At 24.1% G+C, this 23,136-nt stretch overlaps 2 protein-coding genes across 2 annotated transcripts in view; one reads left to right on the plus strand and one right to left on the minus strand.

Annotated features, from left to right (window-relative positions):
• Positions 1–4,035: 4,035 nt before the first annotated feature.
• Positions 4,036–23,136, minus strand: part of LOC127279648 (IDLSRF-like peptide) — a 51,642-nt gene continuing 32,541 nt past the window's right edge. Inside the window, exon 4 of the mRNA XM_051302135.1 lies at positions 4,036–6,279. Coding sequence (XP_051158092.1) covers positions 6,086–6,279 — 194 coding nt within the window. The 3' untranslated portion in view covers positions 4,036–6,085. The remainder of the gene's footprint in view (positions 6,280–23,136) is intronic.
• Positions 14,559–18,951, plus strand: LOC127279645 (uncharacterized protein PFC0810c-like). The gene is made up of 2 exons (XM_051302132.1): positions 14,559–18,305; positions 18,827–18,951. The coding sequence occupies exon 1, from the start codon at positions 16,514–16,516 to the stop codon at positions 17,762–17,764; it is 1,251 nt and encodes a 416-aa protein (XP_051158089.1). The 5' UTR covers positions 14,559–16,513; the 3' UTR covers positions 17,765–18,305; positions 18,827–18,951.

Consider the following 23,136-nt stretch of genomic DNA (forward strand, 5'->3'; position numbering starts at 1 on the left):
AAAGTTTTTATTATTATTTTTATCGTTTGTACTACACGATTGTTAATTAGGCTTTCAGGAATTATTTTAAAAAATCTAAAAAATTTCCAAATTTGTTAATAGAAATAAATGTTCAATTATAAAAAAAAAATTATCAAAATTAATATTAATTTAAAAAAAAGTAAAATTAAATAAAAATTGAATTAAATTTTAAATCTACTATAGTATACATGAACGAATAATTAAATTTTAATCTTCCAATAGCTTTTTATAATTGATTTGTCAATTACGTAGCTTTTTGTAATCAAAGGTAAATTGCAACTGCTGTCGTTGCTTCTTAAAAAAAAAAAAAAAAAAAAAAAAAAAAAAAAAAAAATGAAATTTCGTCAAATATTCTCGGTATAGTATTTCATAAATTATCTTAGAACCACTCAGCACTTATTTTTTCTGCGATTTTATCTAATATAAAACACTAATTCTTTCCTCGTCCATTAAAACAAATTAACAATTCATTTTCATTTTCCCTGAAGTAAGAAGACTAGAATAATTTCATCTAAGTACATTAAGAGTTAAATTAATTAAAAATTTTGCTGTCTAGATAATTAAATTAAGTATTAAAAAAAAAAAAAAAAATATTTCTAACTTCGTTTATACAAATACAGTTTTTTTTTTAAATTTTCCAAAAAAAATATTTTCATCTAAGAAACAATTTTAACAACTATGTTAATTAAAATTTTAACTTTCAAAGAAAATAATTATAATTATTTAATTATTTTCTTGAACTATATAATATTAAAGTTCTCATTTTAACGCGAGAAGCTTATAATTATAAATATAAATAATAAATCGCAGATATGGTGTTCGTTTATAAAATGAGAATATCATTTTTTCTTCATGTGCATTCAGAGTGTATTTTTCATAAGATTTTTTTTTTTTTTTTTTTTAGTCTCATTTAATTATGAAATTACTAACCACTCTAAATTTAAATCAGAAAAAATTCTTATCACACAAAATATTGTTTTAAAAAATTACTATTGGTCAAAAAATGATATGTATATATATATTTTTTTTTTTGTATTTTTTTTGTATTTTTTGTATTTTTTTTTTTGTAATTTTTGACTAATTTAAATATAGAGAGGATAAAAAGTGTATTATATACACACTAACACTCATTCGTGTGTATACAATGCACGTAATAAGACACACATATAAATTTGTATAGGATGCACAATTTTTAAACTATATATATATATATATTATATAATAATCGCTTAATCACAATTCATCGTATTTGTATGATATGTACATAGTTATCACACATAGAAATTGGAAAAAATTTTATTTTTTTCTGCCTTGTGCAAAACGGAAAAAAGTGACCTTTTTCTATGAAACTTTTTTTTTTAAATGCAATTACAACTCTAACAACAAGCTTCTTCTTGTTAATATATATTCTAATGATATATCAATTTTGGAACATTCAGAATAAATTCAAAGAAGTAATATATTTAATTATTCGGAGAATATTCACTTTTACATGTATTTTTTAATATAATAATAATATCCCAAAATTAAATTTTCACTTTGAAATTTAATTTTTCAATAAATAAATATATAATTTGAAAATAAAATATATAATTTTTCATAAATGATTAACTAAAAGAAATATTAATAATTCAATATATAGTAATTTTCAAATTAAAAGAGGAATTCATTTTTCCTATTGCATTCGATATTCTCCATATTATAAATGTGTTAAAATTCGGCGAAGCAAGTCATTTTGTAAATATATAAGCTTAAAGTGTTACATAGTTGTTTAATTTAATGAACTATTAGGTGTATAATCCATATAAATGTAAAATTTTTTTTTTTTTGTGTAATCTATATAACGTAGTCTATATCATTTATATAATTAGTAAACAGCAATTCCTTTAGCTTCAGTTCAAAAATAAAAAAGGAAAAAAATTTTAAATCTATAATAATTAAAAGTTAATATATAATATAAATTTAGTTAAATATCAATTTTTAGATTTAAAAAAAAAAGAATGCGTTAAAATTTTTTTTATACTTTTCGTTATAAATTTTTGAAACTCACAAATGAATATTTTTCAAATATTGAAAGTTTTAACGACTTTCTTCATTTAATATATTAAAAAAAAATAATAATTTAAATTTAAGTGAAATAATAAGAATAAATAATGTATTTTTTTGATATTGATTAAAATTACACGATGCTTTAAACTGGTACGACAAAAATGGGTGTAAATATTTCAATGCTGTTGTATTCGACATTATTTATAGGTTAGAAATTCGTTGGAATAAAAATCATTAAATTTCCTTTTCTCAATGACATCACTATTAAAAAAAGGTTTTAATTTTACTATTTAAATAATAGAATTACAAGATTCTGTAACAAATTTCGTTATACAGAATTATGTGATTTTAGTGCACTCAATTTGACAATATTAATGATTTTGAGGTTGGAAATGCAAGACAATTGGCCCAAGACAAAATAGCGCGCCCTTTTTTAAAATAATGAAATTTATTAAATTATAATAAAATAATTGTAAAAGAAAGAATATAATAAAATAATTGTAATAAATTAAATTATTATGAAAATAATATTACCTTGAACAAAAAAGGGTTTTTAGTTTTAAAAAAAAATTATTCAACAATTATTATTATTTTTAGACAAAAAAAAAAGTAAAATATTATCTTTCAAATTTCATGTATAAATAGTAAAGAATAAAATTATTCTGTTTAAAAAAAAACTCGTTTTTAATTGATTTATTGTTATAAACAATACCTCGCAAAGCTTCGACTAATTCAAAAGTCATGAAACAAAATATGGTGTTTATTTATTCAAATATTCTAAATTTTGAGGTTATATTTAATGACAATAAATTAATCACGAAGTATTATAAAAATAAAATAATTTTTAATCTTTTAATTTACATGAAATTTAAAAGATAATATTTCACTTTTTATATACAATATCTTGAAATATGGAAATTTTATAATTTTTATATTCAAACGAATTTCTAACCTATAAATAATGACGAATATAATCCACACTGAATTATTTACACCCATTTTTGTCATACCTGTTATATTGCTTCTTGAGCATCGTGTTTATAGAATAAATAATAAATATATATTTTTTAAATATTTTTTTTAATACTGATAAAAATTATTGAATAAATAATAAATATATTATTGAATATTTTTTTAATATACTGATAAAAATTATAGAAAAAAAATAAATCTATTTTTTAATTATTTTTTTCTTAATATTTGATATTATTAATCTCTCCATCTTTATGGCTTACTTGGAAGCGGTCTATAAAATTGAGAAAATAGATTCTTTACTTTCTCATTGTTTAATTATTATACTTATATCATTATTATTATTCTTACATTTAATATCTTTCTTCTTCTTCTTTTTTATTTATTTTTTTTTTTTTTGGTATTTTTTTAAAACATTTTTTTGAAATAATGAAAAATCTTATCCTATTTTTGAATCTATATCCACACTTCCATATTTTTCATAAGCCAAGGCCCTATTTTGGATTATGAATGCTTCCACGTATCCCTTGAAGATTTTGAAAAAAAAATACAATAATAATAATAATAAACAAATATTTTTTTTTTTTAATAATAACTGTCTTAAAAAAAAATTTACAATAAAATTGTATTTTTCTAAATAAAAATTTAATAAAAAAAAATCTGCAGGGATAAAAATATTTATAAATACTCAAATCATAATTTTTTTTCCATAATTTTTCTAAAAAATGTAGCAAAAAATTATGACTTTCTTTGTCTATGATTCATTATGGTTTGTAAATCGTTACACAAAATACCATATTTTCAGAGTTTTTCTTTTTTTTCTAATTTCGCTATATTATGGGATAATAATATTTTGTATTAATAATAATTATAATAATAATAATAACACAGAAAATTAAAAGGCATTAAAATAAGCTGATTATTTTAATCCAATTTTGCTTATTTTAATCAATTTTGGTATTAAAATAAGCAAAATTGGATTAAAATAATCAGCTTATTTTAATGCCTTTTAATTTTCTGTGAATTTCTCTTCTGATTATACATATATAAGTTGGCTTAAGAGAGCCTTTTTTCTTTATATTATAGCAAAATAACATTTATCATTCTCTGATAAATGTATTTCTTTTGAGATTTCATCAAACAGAAATCTCAGTTTAACGAAATTTTTTTTTTTTTTTTTTTCTCAAAAATACTCAAAAATTCACTTGTTCATTAAGAAAAAAGGAAAATTGCTTTGTGACAAAATTCACACAACCTCTCCAACAATGAGAGTACTGCAATTTCATTCTTTTTCATTTCAGAGAATTTTTTTTTTTGCATATATTAAACCTTCTTTTTTTTACGTCTATTAAATGAATTTAATTTAGAAGAAAAATTTCCAACAACTATATTTGTTAATTTATTTTTCTCTAACAAAGGTGGAAATTTTTCCCAAAAATTAAATTCAAAAGACTATTTTTTTTATTATTAAAGGAATTCTTTTATGTGAAATGAATAACAAGTGATTTAATTAGTATTTATGAATTATTATCGTATTAATAATTACATTAGTGATATGTATTTCATTATTTAATACGTTTTTTTATTATTTGAATCAAGGCTGCCGATACTATCGTATATCGGGGGCCTTTTATAATAGAACTATGATATGTCTTCATGGGTGGACTGGTTTATTTTTTTTATTAATAAGATTGCTATCTGCAATCCTTGGCCTTTTGACCCCGAGATCGTTGATTTGTCCTCTCAAACGATCTTCTTGAATCGACGATTTTTGTCAATATATTTGAGTCGAAAGAAGAGTCAAAAAATTCAAGGTACAGCAATTTGATTGTCAAGTTCATCAAAGCTTCTTTTTTTTACGAAAAATCGAAACTTTTATTTAAAAAAAAAAAAAGAAAATTGTATTTTTTAAACCAAGTTGCACTGTGTTTCACTGTGTGAACAAAAAAAAACCACTATGAAAAAACGTCACTCCCAAAGTCATTAGTTCAAATTTTAATGGAGTGGAAAAAAAAAAGTATTTGAATAGGAAAGCTCGTTAAAATTGACTCTTGGAAGCAAGCTTCGCATTTATAAGCGAAAACGAGGCACGACTCTTTAAGACGCGAAGCGACGATAAAAATCTTCTTCTTTTTTTTTTGTCAAGATTTTTCTTGATAAAACTCCTTTTATTTTCCTGTATTTCGGGAAAATATTCGATATTTCTTTTTTATCAGAACATTTAACAAAGTCCATTCTGAATTATTGAGAAAAACCACTTTGAAGAAATCCTCGTTTTTCCGTACTAGGAGATTGTCACAAAATCTCTCTTATATACTTTTTATTCACTGCTGTAGGAGAGATTATCGATTTTTATGTATGTGAACTGTGTCACTTAAGAACAATAAATCTGTTCAATGTCCCATCTGGTGAGATGCAATCTCGTTGGGAATTTAGTCACAATAGTTATTTATTTTTCTTGTATTTTTCTTCTTTATATTTCTTCTTTCACTATCGTCTTAGGCATCGCATTGTTTAATTAATATACTTATATAATTATAATATTACCCCAAATCCCTCTTCTTTGTAAAATTACTTTTTTTTTTTTTTTGTCATGCAAAAATGCGGAAAGTTAACTACACGAGATATACGAATGTTGTATAAGTGATTAAAAATTCGCGTCCATTAGAGTAATCCTTGAGCGTAGCAATAATTTGTCTTAAGTATTAGGAGGATCCATTAATTTTGAATATTAAAATTTTGAAATATTTTTTAGAATTTTTCTTAATTTTTCTTTCGCCAAAAACACTGCACTCCAATATATAATTTTTTTTTCTTTCTTTCTTTTATTTTTAATTGTAAATATATTATATAGTTTTCAATGAGGTAGATTATTTTGTTTATTGCCAATTAATGTAGTAGTGGAGAAGAATTTTTTTTTTTTTTTTTTATTTCAAATTTCAAATAGCCGAATTTGATTTTGTTGATGTAGAATAAAAATTTTTGAAATCAGATTGAGAAGGAGACAGATGTGGCGTTGATCCGATGGAATGTGATTTAAAATTCAATCAAGAAAGCCAGTGTTGACGAGTTTCTCCAGGAAGAATTTCACGTCACCCAATTCCGAGTCCTTGATCCCGAGGGATTTTAACATGCCAAGGTCGCCGTTTTCCACTGCCATAAACACCGAACGTAAGTACTCCAAATCGGATCGCATCAGATGTAGCGCTGCGCCAAAATCTTCAATCGTCTGTGACTCTGGACACAATTTTTCATCTTATTAAAATGTAATTTGAACAAATATTTTTTATTTAAATTAATTTAATAATAATAATAATAACAGGGTGTCTAGCGCTTTTGACAAATAAAATTCCAGGTTTTCCAGGTGGGGCATTCTATGGGAAATTTTCATTGAAAATTTTTTTTGTCCGAAACATTTTTTTCGAAATCTATATGAAAAATAAGGAAATACGTATTTTTTATTTTTTTATTGACGCAACGATTTTTAGTATGTTTTTATGAAAATTAAAAAAAAACAAATAAATGTTAATGGAAAAAGGTTATATTTGTAGAAAAAATGCCTAAATTCTGTGAGCCGTACTAAAAAAATTATAAATAGTAATTTAAAAACTAAAAATACCACTTTCGCAGATAGGGGAAAAAATTCATCAATCATCAGAGATTGTAATGCAAAAAAAAAAATTAAAAGTCGAAAGTGTCTCTTTTGAGAAAACTCACTTTATAAGTTTAATTTCAATTTTTTTGTTGCTTCTGTTATAGGTACGTTATTTTTGAGCACATATTTGAAAAATTTGAGAAAAAATGAACAAATTTCATTTATAGCATAATTTTTAATTTCTTAGTACAATAGAATAAAAAATGTTCCAAAAACACACTTTTTTCGTTGACGTTAAATTTCAAAAAATTATAACTTCCTTCATTTTCATCAAATAAAAAAATACGTATTTCCTTATTTTTCATATAGATTTCGAAAAAAAAAATGTTTCGGACAAAAAAAAATTTTCAATGAAAATTTCCCATAGAATGCCCCAGGTTAAAAACTTTTTTTTCATGTATATGTACTATTTTAATAAATAATGACAAAAATACATTAAATGATGTGCCTGAAGTTTCGAACGTTAATATGAACAAAGTAATTTTTTGGTCTATAAATTTTTTTTTAAATTTCTATAGCAATGAAAAATAAAAAATGTATATATTTTTTAGAGAATGAAAAAATTCGATTTCCATTTTACAAGAAAACTGCAAAAAGTCGCTTCTTTTATTTTTAAATAAACATACAATTAGTTAGTAAATATTTTATTATTATTATTATTATTATTATTATTATCAAACAATTGTAATTGGAAATTAAATAAATTTTATTATTTTCTTAATAAAAATATTTCATAGGGATATTTTTAAGATATTTTATTCACTTACTATTTCATTTTAACTAAGCTGAAGTATGCAACGTTTATGATAAACAATTTTTAGCAAATAATTTTTTAAAATGAAAAATTCTATAATTTTTTTTACCTAAAAAATATTTTTTTTATAATTTGTTGATTAATAGAAAACTACAAAAAATATTTTTTAGGCAAAAAATTATAGAATTTATCATTTTAAAAAATTATTTCCTTAAAAATAGTTTATCATAAATGTTGCGTACTTCAGCTTCATTCAGAATTAAACAAATTTTCAAGAATTCAATTCAGTATAGGACAAATTTTAAAAAATAATTTAAAATTATTTGAAAAAAGAAAAAAAAATGTTTGAAATATGATTTATGCAAGTTGTTCGTATTCAAAAGTTTAGAAAATGTTTGAAATTTTCAAAGAACTTCATTAAAATATTATTCAAAAAAAAAAAAAAAATGAATTTAGAAAAAATTTTAAAAATAATTGAAAATTGAAAAAATTTCAGTTAAAATTTTTTAAAAGTAAATGAATTTTTGGAGAGTTCAAGTATAAAATTTTTTATAAATAATTTAATTTCAGGAAATTTTAATTAATGAATTTTTTTACATCTAGGTATTTTATAGATAATTGAATTTAAAAGGACTTACAATTGAAAAATATTTTAAATAATGTAATTTTTAAAGAACTTGATAAAAATTATTATTAAATATAATTAATTTTGTGAAGAATTCTAGTTAATATTCTTTTAAATAATTCAATTTAGGAAGATGTGAATATTATTCTAAAAAAGACGTGTATTTTCTTAAAAAAATGTTTTAGAAAAAGTCAAAAAAGTCACATTTTATTAAATTAAGTTGAAAATAGTCTCATTCATTGAAACGAGTCGAAAAAGTCGTGCAATCCGAGGCCTGAATTTTGTATAAGAATATTTACATAAAAACGTTTACGAAAACGCGGTTGGAAAAAAAATTCTTACACAAAATATGAAAATTCCAGGACCTGAATGAAAAATTCAAGGACTCTTCCAGGTTTTCAAGGAATTACAGATCGTCGCTAGACACCCTGAATAATAATTTTAATAATAATAATAATAATAATAATAATAATACAAAATTATTTTTCAAGTTTTATCTTAATTTAATTATTCAATTAATTTTTGGCTAAAAAATCTGTAATTCAAATCAGGGCTTTAATATTAATTTTTTTTTAATTTATATTTTTTACATTCAATTTTGTATATATATATATTCGAAATAATAAATTTTATCTTTTAATCTATTGGCCAGTATTGGAGAATACTCTACTGACATGTTATCTAAAGTTATTTATATGTTTTAAAAATAAACAAATTTTTAAAACATGACTTTTTGAATTATATTTATTCAACAAATTTTTATGTCAATAATATAATTAATTAATAAAATTGAAATGGTATTTCAATAGTCAAAAATTTACGTATATAAAATAAATTATTATAAATTATTTAAAAAATTATAAATTAAAAAAAAATTAAAATAGAATAATATGAAGAATTCAGTTTGTATGTTAAGAGAAATATAATTTCGAAAATAATTAAATGAGTTTAAAATTTTATGAATCTTTCCTTTTAAATATTGAATTTTTTTTTACACGCTTTTTTAATGATGATTCTTTAAAATCTCTCGTATCACTCGTAAATGCTGATGTCTCCCCTTAAAAAGGTATCGATTACTTTATTTGAGAAATTTTACTATATAAATTATTAAAAGTGATCGACGTTTTCAAAAATGAAAACATTTATTTTTTAATAATTTTGATTTATTGACTTTTTAAAAATCAATTAAAACCATTTCTACAATCGTTTATTTCATTAAATTATAATTATCAGCAATTTAGTCAAATGAGAATTGTGTCAAAAAAGTAAATTCAATTAGGTAAATGAAAATTCTATAAAATGCAAAATAATTTTGGTTAAATTGAAAAATGTACTTTAATAAAAATTCTGTCAAAAACAAATTTGGTTAAATGAAAATTTAATGAAATAAAAATGATAAAAATTCTATTTAAAGGAAATTTGATATAACATAAAAATTCTTTCAAAAAAAAAAATAAATAAATAAAATTTTGTTGAAATAAAAAAATTTCATTAATGCAATTTTGATTAAATTAAAATTTCTTTTAATACAAATTTGATTAAATATTAATTAAAATAAAAAAAAACAACAATTCAGTTAAATTCAAATTAGGACAAAAGCAAATTTTGTTTCTGTGCATTTCTGAAAATTTTTACTCTAGAAATACTAAAGTTCACTATTTCCGGAATAATTTTTACTATTTCAGGAAGTAAATTTTACTATTTTCGAAATAAAATTTATTAGAAATTCGCAGAAACTTTCCGCGTTGGAATGAGTTTTTAAAAATTTTTATATAATTAAAACTGTCGTATAACCTTTTAAAATATTTTCAAATGGATTGATTTATCTAATATTTAACAACTTTTTTCTATAAAAAAAAATTCTATTGACTATTAAAAAATCAAAACATTTATTTTTGGACAATTTTGAAAAACCAATATTGAAATATTTTACAGCATATATAATATATTACTAATTTATTGACTTTTTAAAAATCAACAACTTTCAATGACGACTTGTTGCACAGTTTTAGTTTTTTTTTATTGAAAAATGTTCTTTCCGTTGATAAAAATATAAATATTTTATGTAAATAAAATAAATCTGATTTAAATATAAAAAAAATATATATCGGATGTTTTTTGATTTCTTTTTAAAAACTTGATTTTTATCATTTCTGATAAACAAATAAATATACATACTATACCTATAGTGGAGAAATTGAATAAAAATAAATTTTTATGATTTAAAAAAAAAATTTCATGATATTTCTATAATTCCATGAATCAAAATGAATTTCCCTGAGATTTCCAGATAATCCAGGATTTTCATATTAACCTCGACTTTACTAAAAAAATTTTTCTAATGTAAAATCAAACAAAAGAATAATTAACAATATATTTTTTTGTTGTATAAATCTTATATTTACTTTAGAGCTGGAAGATTTCACAATTTTCAATTCAAAACTTTCTTTCTTTCTTTTGCTCTTCATAAATCCCAGTGGGAAAATAAAAATGAAAAGCAGAATATGGAAAATAGAATAAAGTCTAAAGCAAACATTTACAATTATAAAATTTTAAACTCAAACGTATTATAAAAACAAATATTGAGTTGAGAATTTTGTTCATCGATTTTCTTTTATAAACTATGAAATCTTTTATTTTTACATATATATATATAGATAATAGAAATATTTCAAATCACATTTTTTCTTTCTTTTATGTGTGTTACATTTTATAGATATTATTATAATAAAAATACATCATATACTTTTGATTTTATTATTTCAAATAAAAAATTTACATTTATGTCACACAACCAGAATTTTTTATTAGAAACTGTAAATAAATAAAAAAAATTTAATCTACAGAATAATAAAATGATATATAACTAAAATGTAATAAATAAAAACGGAGCAGTTTTCTTATCGGCAAAAAAGAGAAGAAAAAAATAAACACACTTTCAACGCTTTATACAATAAATAATAAATTTTTTTTGTAAAATTTCACTAAAGCGTAAAATTTTAACGAAAGAAATAATAATCGATAAAAAGGTACATATGAATAAAAATTTTAACGCTACTTTCACTGTTATTATATTTAAAACAAAAAATTTAATTTGCTGTGTAGAAAATAGGATTTTGTATTAAAAACTTCAAATAAATACAAATTTTAATCTATAGAATCATAATTTCTCAAACGGAGCATCTAAAATTAATAAATTTAATTTTCAATATTAAATAGTTTTTTCTCATACTGTGATCAAAATAAATTTCTGAAAATATTAAAACGTAGTAGGGTCAGCCGGGGTAAATCCAAACGCTTTTAGTAAGTTTCAACAATAACATAAGTTTTTTCTTTTAAAAGACAATACTTCCGGTATTCTGGTGCATGAAGTTGTTACTTTACTTCCATTAGAACAATTTTATGGGGTAGCAAACATTTTTGGTAAATTACAATCGCAGGAAACTTAGCGCTCGTATTTACCTCGATACTTTGCAACTTTCCTAAAATACCGGGGTAAATACGAACGCCATTGTATTTCAGAAAAATCTTAGGGAAAATAAATTTAAAGTATTGCAATTGTTAAACTTATATAAAAACTAAAAAAAAAAATACGATAATTAACCTATTATGTAATAATGCATCATATATACCCGGACAGCACCGAAACTTCCCTGAACCTTGACTGAACCTCGCTTGACGAGGTACGGGAACTTGAGTCGCGAGGTCCAAACGAGGTTGAGTTGATGTTTAAATGTCCGCGCATAATAAAGGTCAGTCACAGAGGTTGGCTGAATATTGGATTTGAATTTCTGTTAAATATTAAAATTAAAGATTCTTGGCATATTGTGAGGGGATATTTAAGGAAATTCAAAATTCAAAATTGTTAAATGTAATCGTTAAATATTTTGGAAATTTAGAAGGAGCTTAAAATTTTTGTAAAAGGAAATAGTTTTTTTGAAAAAAATCGAAGGACACAAATAGTTTTAAAAACAAGATTTTAACTTTTAAATTATAAAAAATATAGTAAATTTTAATAATATAATTTTTTGCATGAAATTTTTGAAAGTTCAGTTAAAAACACATATTTTGAAAAAAATTTCAAAATTGATGCATTTTTAAGGAATTTATGAGTAGGTATACAAAAATATAAAATCATGAAAATTCTTCAATTTTGAAAAATTTATATCTCGTAAACGGCTTAATGAAAAAATTTTTAAAAAATCATGAGCTCTTTTTTGAAGGGTACAAAATGGTAAAAAAATTTTGAGCCAAATCGAAGAGGTCAAAATCGACGATATACCAATGGGTACACTTATTCAAAAGACGTCCTAAGGATTAGATTTCTTTAACCCTCTCCCTGTCCTGGATTATCTCCACTCCAGCGCTATAGAATATATTTCCCATAGTCCCCACCAGACGACCGAATTGTTGTTTTTTGTCGGTAACGGTCACTAGGACAGGGGAGAGGGTTAAGATGTCCTAAAGACGTCTTTTGTTTCAAATTTTGAAAATAGAAAAATTTTCATAAATAGATAATGTTATTTTCTAAGTTCAACTTGGACTGAGAAATTGCTGAAGATAAAAGTTATTGGAATTTTTCTAAGTTAAATTCATTTCATTGGTGAAATCGTGAACTTTGTAGAGATTCATATCTCTCTTCAACTGTTGAGGTGCTTAAGGCACTTACAATTTTTTTCTCTATTATAACTTAAAAAATTTTTCACGTTTTTGAATTAGGAAAATGTTATTTAATTAAAAGTTTCTTCGGTTTTTTGAACTTAAAGAAATATTTGTTTTTTGGACATAAAAAATGTTTAGGTAGTAAAATCTATCGACACAAATGAAATTTGATTTCAATAAGTTTGTACAATGTTGATATTTAAAAAACATAGAAATTTTACTACTTTAAAACTTTGTTTTCAAAAATACGTAAATTTGAAATGTAGAACTAGAAATATACTTAAATAAAAAAAATATAAAAAACCAACAATATTAAGAAAAATAAACTGATATTTTTTATGTAAAATGGATACGATTAAGATATTTATATTTCAATTCGCGTGCATTGTACATAAAAAAATAATTTAAAATTTTCCTTAAAATAAATTTTAAAGCAGTAAAACTTTTTTTCGTATATCTATTACAAACTCATTTTTAACTTAAAATTACTAAAAAAAGTTTTTTCTTTATTTATATAAATAAAATTAATAACAAATTTTAATAAATAATATTAATTATTGTCATATTTTTTCTGGAGAGTTTTGTACTGATAAATTGGATAAAAATTTTAATTACATTACTACAACTTTGACCAAAAAACTCAAAATATTAATTAGTATTTGGCATCAAATTTTCTTTTAAAATAATTTGTTTAATAAAATATTACAAATGAATATTATTTGAAAATTTGATAAAATCATTTACTTTATAATTTTATTGTTTATTAAAAACAACTTTTTAATATATATTATATATTTTATATTTTAAAAAGAAATTATTTTAAGAGAAAATTTGTTATCATATAACGTAATGGTCATGTGGGGTCAAGCGGACCCCACTCAGCAGAACAGTTGCATTTTCCTTCCACTTAATTCTTCGACTCAATTCTGTAACTGAATTTTAGTTAAAGATCTAATCTATTAAATTTAATACTGTTTTTCCACATTTAAAATTATTTCACATTGAAAAATGTAAAAAGAAATTGCAATTTAGGTTTTGAAAGACCAATTTTAAGAGACCTAGGCGAAAAATTTTTCTGGTGTCATTTTGACACCATATTATCTCTACGTGTTAAATAAATTGGGTTTTAAAAATAATTTAAAGCTAAAAATGAGTTTGTTTACGAAAAAACTTTTTACTTCTTAAAAACTTTGTGTTAAGAAAATATGTTTATTTGAAAAGAACAATAAATCAAAAATTTAAGAAACTAATAAAGTTTTGAGGAAAATTTTTAAATATTATTTTTATGTAAAATTCATGCGAATAGAAAAATAAAAGAAAAATATATCTTAATGGCATGCATTTTACATTAAAAATATTTGTGGACGTCCAAATGAAAAGGTACCACTTTGTCGATTACAATAAGAGCGATATTTGCATTAATGTTCACGCAAAAATAATCCTTATTGTAATCGACAAAGTGGTACCTTTTCATTTGGACGTTCACATTTTATTTCTCTTGATTGGTATTGTTGGCTTTTGTACTTTTTATTTACAAATCTTTCTATCTATATCTCTATCTCTATCTTTCTATTCTATCTATTCTCTATAAACGATTTTTAAAGAAATAATTTTTTAAAATAAAAAATTATATAATTTTTTGCTAAAAAATATTTTATTTTTATATTTATGCTCCTTCTAAATTTCCAGAATATTTAACGATTACATTTAACAAATTTTTAATTTTTAATTTCCTTAAATATCCCCTCACAATATGCCAAGAATCTTTAATTTTAATATTTAACAGAAATTCAAATCCAATATTCAGCCAACCTCTGTGACTGACCTTTATTATGCGCGGACATTTAAACATTATGTAACGAGCGACTATATTCTCGCTCGAATCATTTCGAGGTATCGAATGAACGATACGATATGATTAAAGTTACGATTTAAATAACCTAAAATAAGTGTCATTATAAAACATTTTATAATACTCTTAACATTTTCTCATAATAAATAAAATAGAGTTTTCACATAAAGGAAATAGCATGACTAATTCTAAAGTATTTCTGTTGAACTTTTAAGTTTATTTCAATATCGTATTTCTTTTAGCAACATAAAAGATTAAAAGAGAAATGTCGTAAATCAGTACAAATAAATAAGAGAAAATATATTCACATATTTCCTCTTATTTCAATTCTAAAATGTAATCCTAGAACGTCATAAAAACCACTTGAAAAAATGTGATCCTTTCCATAAAAAAAAAAGGGACACTAAACACATGTTGACCAGACACGGACTTTTATTACCTTCAATAGAAAAGTCGCGTACGGGCTAAACAATAAACGAAAGTCTACAACGGAAATGCTTTGTATTAGAAAGCAATAAATAATTAAATAATTGTTTATGCACATGTTTTAGTATATTTACACATTTGTATGTAAGCGTTATTAATATTGTTAATTAATTAATAATTGACTATCAGAATATTATAATTTAATATTGTTATAATTATATTATAATAATATAATTATGGATTAACCATATAATGTTGTGATGATTAATGTTTATTATATTTTAATAAATAGTATGTTGTATGATGGGAGAGAATAAGTATAATCTCTCTTATGTATGTGTGAACGTATAAGTAACACTTAAGAACTATGTGATAAGTGTTAGTGAAGTGATACACGTATAGGAGTAGCGAATACGCTCCATAGTGAAGCATGCGCACAAACTCAAAATGGACCAAAAGCGGAGAGCGACTCCGCTGGACCAAAAACTCTCTAAGTTAGTTCTAATCTTGACTCTGACTTGAAAGGTTGTTTTCTAAACTCCTTAGTCAGCTTTGTAAATATTATATTAATAAATTTACAGGGTTTTACCTTCGAAGGAAGAACTAATAATTATTCTTCCTTGAACGGGTTTCCCTTCCGTTGTATCGGAAATTAATAATCTTTTATTTAAACCTTCCCGCTTCCTTCTTAAAGGATTTAACTAAAGAGAATCCGGCCAATCATATTACATTTTTAGAGTTGCGTAATAAAAGGTAACTCGGCTCGTAACATAAATTGGGGGCTCGTTACCGGCCTTTAGTGCGGGAATTTGAATAAGTGACAGTTTTATGACCTAAAACTACAAACATTATTTGAAAACAAAAAATTCAAAGTGACAGTTTTATAACATAAAATTATAAATTTTATTTGAATAAAAACTTTTATTCAAAGTGAATAATAAACTAAAAGTGGAAAAGAAAATATAATCTTTTGAGTTCCTGAAGTTCCTGAATAAATAAATGTTCCTGATTTCCTGGCGAGCAGTATAAGTTCCTGAATAAATAAATGTTCCTGATTTCCTGGCGAGCAGTATAAGTTCCTGAATAAATAAATGTTGCTGATTTCCTGAAGAGCAGTATAAGTTCCTGAGATCCTGTGTTCCTGAAAGCTGTAACCTGCTGTTCAACTGCTAATAGTGTTGTGTTGTGCGGTAGTGAATCCTCATAGAGGAATAAAGGGTCATTTCCGAAAATTTTATTGAAATCTTATTTAAATTCAGTGTAGTGAAATAGAATATCTACAAAAGGTTTGTTTAGATATTAGCTATATGAATGACTGCTAAATTGTAAAAGATTTTTCCTTGATGATTAATTTATTTCATTTAAGATTAAATTTAAATATTATTCTAATATTGAAATTTGCGAATGTTTTGAATAAATTAATTGGAATAATTAATTATTTTGAATAGTTTTGAAATTAATTATTGGAATTGTTTTGCTTTATTTTAATAAATTAAAATGTCTGAAAGTCAACAAGGAAATAATCTTCATCCCCATATGGAAGATATGGAGGAAGAATATGCGAATGATGAAATGAATGATGAATTACAATACGATGATATTGTAAATTATGAAAACCATTTGAATACCTATGATTACCAACAATCTCAAGGATTAATGAATCGCATTAATCCAAATGATCTTTTGCAAATAGCTGATATAGTAGGTCAGCATTTACAAAATAAAAGAAATTTAAATCCTTCGGAATCATCAACGTCAAAATCGCACCCTCCTTCTATTGCGGAAATAAATTCAGAAAGGTCGGGTCAATTTATTAATAATAATATTTCATCCTTGAAAAATTTTGTTGAATTGATACCAGAATTTGATGGAGAAAATATTCCGGTTCAAAAATTTATTCAAGAATGTTCGTATTTGGTAGAAAATACAAGTTCTCAAATGCAACCTTTTCTTTTAAAATTCGTATTAAAGAAAATTACGGGCAAGGCTGCAGAGTTTATTTTACACTCTCAAGTTGATACACTTGGAGAACTTTTAGTAGAACTAGAAAAATCATTTTCTTTTTCAGATGATTATGGAACGATTTTAGGTGAAATCACCAATTTGCAACAAGGTGATAACGAATCGGTAATCGACTACGCGGCAAAAGCACGTAAATTACTTTTTAAGCTGTCTCAGCTTTCGCGAAAAGATATTTCACATCAATATTTACAATTAAAATTAACTGAAAATGATAAACTAATAACAAAATATTTTACTCAAGGACTTCTTCCTAATATTGAATTTCGCGTTAACCTACGTCTTCCGATTAATCTTCAAGAAGCAATAACGATTGCATTAGAACAAGAAAAATATGTTTCCAATGTACGTAAACGTAGCGCTCCTTCAAACGAAATAGAAATAAATAATTCTAATCGCGAAGCAAAAAAATCGAAAACGGTTAATAAAATTGATAATAATCGTAAAAACAAATATTGTTTTACTTGCGGGAAAATTGGACATAATTCGCGGAATTGCCCAGATCGCGCGGAACCAGAATCATCCGACAATGATCAATCAGAAAACAATGATGAAGATGATAATAACGAGAAAAACGGTAACGGAAATTCATCGAAAAGTAACGATCCTAAACCGGAATGCGATTTTTGTAAACAGAGAGGTCACTCTACTGAAAATTGCTTTGTAAGAATATTAAAAAGTTTAGAATCAAGATCCGTATGCGCGATTTCAAATTCTCAAATTATATAAAACGAAAAATCAAAATTAAAGGTTACTCCGATGGCGTCATCGTTTGAGTAAATATAATCACGAAATAGAGTAAATTAAATTAATTTTTGTGCTGATTCGTTGTAGTGTGATCCTTGTGAAATGTGTGAGAAATTCTGCGAGGTATCACTAATTACATAACATTAAAATGACGATATTTATCCTAAACCTCTGAACAAGGTGAACTGTACACCTGTTCATCCACAAAATTCCTTGGACGATTTTGAAAGAGTTTACTTAATTGAGGCAGTTTTTCTAGACATTCACTGGGGTAACGGTGATAGCGAATCAGAAAAAATTAAACAAAGTCATTTGTAATGGACATTTCCAGACCACAAGCATGGAGATTATCGAGGATAATCAAATTACTTGCGATGTGAGATTGATAATCTGCGAAATCGTAAATTGCGATATGATTATTAATATGAGATCGTAAGGTGGACTGCAGCCACGAAATTGTAAATAGAACCGAATGGTTTGTGCACCAATTTCAACCATGCTGGATATTGAGATCCTTGTAGTGGTGAGATTCCATATGAAATTAACAAACAAATTATGATAATATTATTTTAACGAGGAAAATAATAGTTATCTTGAATTTGGAAATATTTCTTTCCATATTAAATTAACAAATAAATTATGATAATATTATTTTTGACGAGGAAAATAATAGTTATCTTGAATTTGGAAATATTTCTTTCCATATTAAATTAACAAATAAATTATGATAATATTATTTTTGACGAGGAAAATAATAGTTATCTTGAATTTGGAAATATTTCTTTCCATATTAAATTAACAAATAAATTATGATAATATTATTTTTGACGAGGAAAATAATAGTTATCTTGAATTTGGAAATATTTCTAACAATATTAAATTAACAAATAAATTATGATAATATTATTTTTGACGAGGAAAATAATAGTTATCTTGAATTTGGAAATATTTCTAAAACAAAGTAAAGATTTTTAAACAATACATAGTGTCAAATTATTGTTGAGTGTAATTAATGAATTGAAATATAATTTTTCATTCTCTTAGGGGGGAGAGTGATAGCTGATCAACTATACCTTGCTCAGAAAATTGTATAACTATTGTTTCATTAATTCTACTTTTCTTACAATAAAATTTTTTTGTAATTAATCAATAAATTTTGACAATCTGTACTATTCTTATTTTTCAATTTTCTAGCGAAAATTTCCGTAAGGGGGAAAGTGTAACGAGCGACTATATTCTCGCTCGAATCATTTCGAGGTATCGAATGAACGATACGATATGATTAAAGTTACGATTTAAATAACCTAAAATAAGTGTCATTATAAAACATTTTATAATACTCTTAACATTTTCTCATAATAAATAAAATAGAGTTTTCACATAAAGGAAATAGCATGACTAATTCTAAAGTATTTCTGTTGAACTTTTAAGTTTATTTCAATATCGTATTTCTTTTAGCAACATAAAAGATTAAAAGAGAAATGTCGTAAATCAGTACAAATAAATAAGAGAAAATATATTCACATATTTCCTCTTATTTCAATTCTAAAATGTAATCCTAGAACGTCATAAAAACCACTTGAAAAAATGTGATCCTTTCCATAAAAAAAAGGGACACTAAACACATGTTGACCAGACACGGACTTTTATTACCTTCAATAGAAAAGTCGCGTACGGGCTAAACAATAAACGAAAGTCTACAACGGAAATGCTTTGTATTAGAAAGCAATAAATAATTAAATAATTGTTTATGCACATGTTTTAGTATATTTACACATTTGTATGTAAGCGTTATTAATATTGTTAATTAATTAATAATTGACTATCAGAATATTATAATTTAATATTGTTATAATTATATTATAATAATATAATTATGGATTAACCATATAATGTTGTGATGATTAATGTTTATTATATTTTAATAAATAGTATGTTGTATGATGGGAGAGAATAAGTATAATCTCTCTTATGTATGTGTGAACGTATAAGTAACACTTAAGAACTATGTGATAAGTGTTAGTGAAGTGATACACGTATAGGAGTAGCGAATACGCTCCATAGTGAAGCATGCGCACAAACTCAAAATGGACCAAAAGCGGAGAGCGACTCCGCTGGACCAAAAACTCTCTAAGTTAGTTCTAATCTTGACTCTGACTTGAAAGGTTGTTTTCTAAACTCCTTAGTCAGCTTTGTAAATATTATATTAATAAATTTACAGGGTTTTACCTTCGAAGGAAGAACTAATAATTATTCTTCCTTGAACGGGTTTCCCTTCCGTTGTATCGGAAATTAATAATCTTTTATTTAAACCTTCCCGCTTCCTTCTTAAAGGATTTAACTAAAGAGAATCCGGCCAATCATATTACATTTTTAGAGTTGCGTAATAAAAGGTAACTCGGCTCGTAACAATTAATTCAACCTCGTTTGGACCTCGCGACTCAAGTTCCCGAACCTCGTCAAGCGAGGTTCAGTCAAGGTTCAGGGAAGTTTCGGTGCTGTCCGGGATAAATACAAAAATCAAACAGGTTAAAAATTAAAATGCATTTTACACAATTAAAACCTTCAATAACTTTATCAAATCATAACGGATTTTTGCAAAACTTGGTACAGAAAGTATTTTGGAGTGATTGAATGTAAATACAAAAATAAAAGTCAAATTTTTTAAATTCAAAATGGCGGACTTTCCTAAAACTTATTTTTAAAAATGATCAAATTTGCTAACCCTGAAACCCCCCGAGTAACAATTTTCGAGCGAATCCAATGAATTTTTTAATTCTCGTCCGCCATTTTGAATTTTGAAAAACCAAATTTTATTAAGATCCTGAAAAACTTTTTTCAACAAACCATTTGGCAAAAAAATTGAAACACTCCTTCGAGAGAACAGAGATTAAGTTTTTGCTTATTAATTACTAACGAGGATACGTATAGAAAGAAAAACTTTTTTCTATGTACTTTTATAATGTTAAAATAATAGTGTAATCAAATAAAAACAATTTTGTGTGGCTTTGATGTAAAAAAAAATTATTAAAAATACCGTTCGGATTTACCCCAGTTTTCCAATTTTCTTGGGTAAATACGAACGGTCTGATATTATTAATAAAATTTTACAGAAGGCAAAAATCAAATATAGTTTCTGTTCTAGTATTCATAACTATTGGAAATGTACTTATATTTTATTTCAAGCTACACCCCTGTATACTCAATGCTGCCCTCTATTTCTTTTTACATTTGTAATTCAGTAGTTCGAAGATACTCGAACAGTTAACATCACCATTTATTAATAAAGGATCATTTGAATGCTAATTACATATTAGCCCTTTTCTTTTACCTTTCGCTTAACGTTTCAATAATAACAAACAATTATAAATAATAAAATGAATTTTTAGCTTCTTTTTCTTCAAATACGAGACAAAATACTGAAAGAGTGTCATCTTTGATTTTCAATCTTTTTTGCAATACTTGTTATCTTTGTTTATGCTGTTGCTAATTAACAAACGAAAAATGGGATAATACTTAGAATCTCTTCAAGAGGATCTGAGGTAAAAATTCTCATGTCTAATTTATTTTTTAAAATTTTAATTAAGCTGAAATAATTAGCGTTCAGATTTACCCCGGCTGACCCTATTTAAAAATAATTTTTATTTTAACATTCATTTATTTAATGTTATTTAAATAATTGAAAAAATTGTGTAAAATATAATAATTTATAATAAATAATAGTTATTATTATTATTAAATTATTATTTAAACAAATAATTATTATTAAATAACTTTTTTCCTAACTACAGTGCAACCTCGATTATCCGAACTAACTTAGACAGGACCGGGTTCGGATAAACGAAAATTCGGATAATATAAATTTCAAATGTTTTTATATATAATTAAAGTAAAACAATGTCACAGTTAAACTATAATAATAATAATAATAATAATGATTTACTTCAACTAAATAATTTTTATTTGAATTAAATAAATTTGTATTTTTGAACCAATAATTTCTGTATTTGAAACAAATACAAATTGATTTAAATAATAATTATTTGTTACAAATAAATATTTGTATTAAATATATATATATATATGAGAGATTCTTTTTCAATCGCCCCAGCCCAAAAAGTCAATGTTCTGGGATTGGCTTCATACTTTGGTAAATTGTTGTCCTATATGATAGTAATAAATCCCTAAAATATAAACTCATTAAAAAAATATTTGTAGAAAGTAGAGGGGGTTGAAGTTTTGACGTTAAGGGTAACATTGTCATTTTCAAATCCGTTTAACTATGACAAAAGTTAATGGATTTTAATTTATCTATAATGAATTTTATTGCATTTTTCACGTACTTTTCAAAAATGTATATGAAATTTAAAAAAAAAAATTTTTAACCCCTTTTTTGTCAAAATCAACCCTTATTTTTCGATTTTCACCCCTTCGGGTATTTTTTTTTTATTTTCATTGGAAAGCTGAGGTTTTTTCCGATGAGCTATGTAAATATGAAAATGGGACAACAATAATTTTGTGAGTAACAGAATATTAAAATAGGCGGTGCCGATAAGGGGTGTACCTGGAGATCATCTTTGAGGATTTAGATAGGCACCGCCTAATTTAATATTATGTTTCTCACAAAATTATTGTTGTCCCATTTTCATATTTACATAGCTCATGGGAAAAAACCTCAGCTTTCCAATGAAAATAAAAAAAAAACAAAAAAAAATTCCCGAAGGGGTGAAAATCGAAAAATAAGGGTTGATTTTGACAAAAAAGAGGTTAAAAATTTTTTTTTTTAAATTTTGTATACATTTTTGAAAAGTACGTGAAAAATGCAATAAAATTCATTATAGATAAATTAAAATCCATTAACTTTTGTCATAGTTATACGGATTTGAAAATGACAATGTTACCCTTAACGTCAAAACTTCAACCCCCTCTACTTTCTACAAATATTTTTTTAATTAATTTATATTTTAGGGATTTATTACTATCATATAGGACAACACACAGAAAAAACCTGAATTCAAATTGAGTATAGATTCTATACTCAATTTGATTCGCAACAAAAATGAAACTGGTTGTTTCATTTCGAGTTCTAAGGTAAAAGTATCAAAATGAAACAGGCAAGTTTCATTTTGAGAAAAAGAAAAATGGAAAAATATTGTGAAATAACGAATAATTTTGCACAAAAACATGAAATATAATAATTACAAAGAAGTAAATAACACGCTAGACTTAATATATTTGATTAAAAATTGCTTGTAATCGCGTAATAAAATAATAAAGGAAATATGTTTTTAGGTTAGAAAAATGAAAACATGTGTTTTGACAACAGGAACGGTACTGCCAACTTAAATAATAGC

The sequence above is a fragment of the Leptopilina boulardi genome, unplaced genomic scaffold (assembly GCF_019393585.1).
Source record: "Leptopilina boulardi isolate dan_hultmark-lab unplaced genomic scaffold, ZJU_Lbou_2.1 LbouV2_221, whole genome shotgun sequence".
Classification (NCBI taxonomy): domain Eukaryota; kingdom Metazoa; phylum Arthropoda; class Insecta; order Hymenoptera; family Figitidae; genus Leptopilina; species Leptopilina boulardi.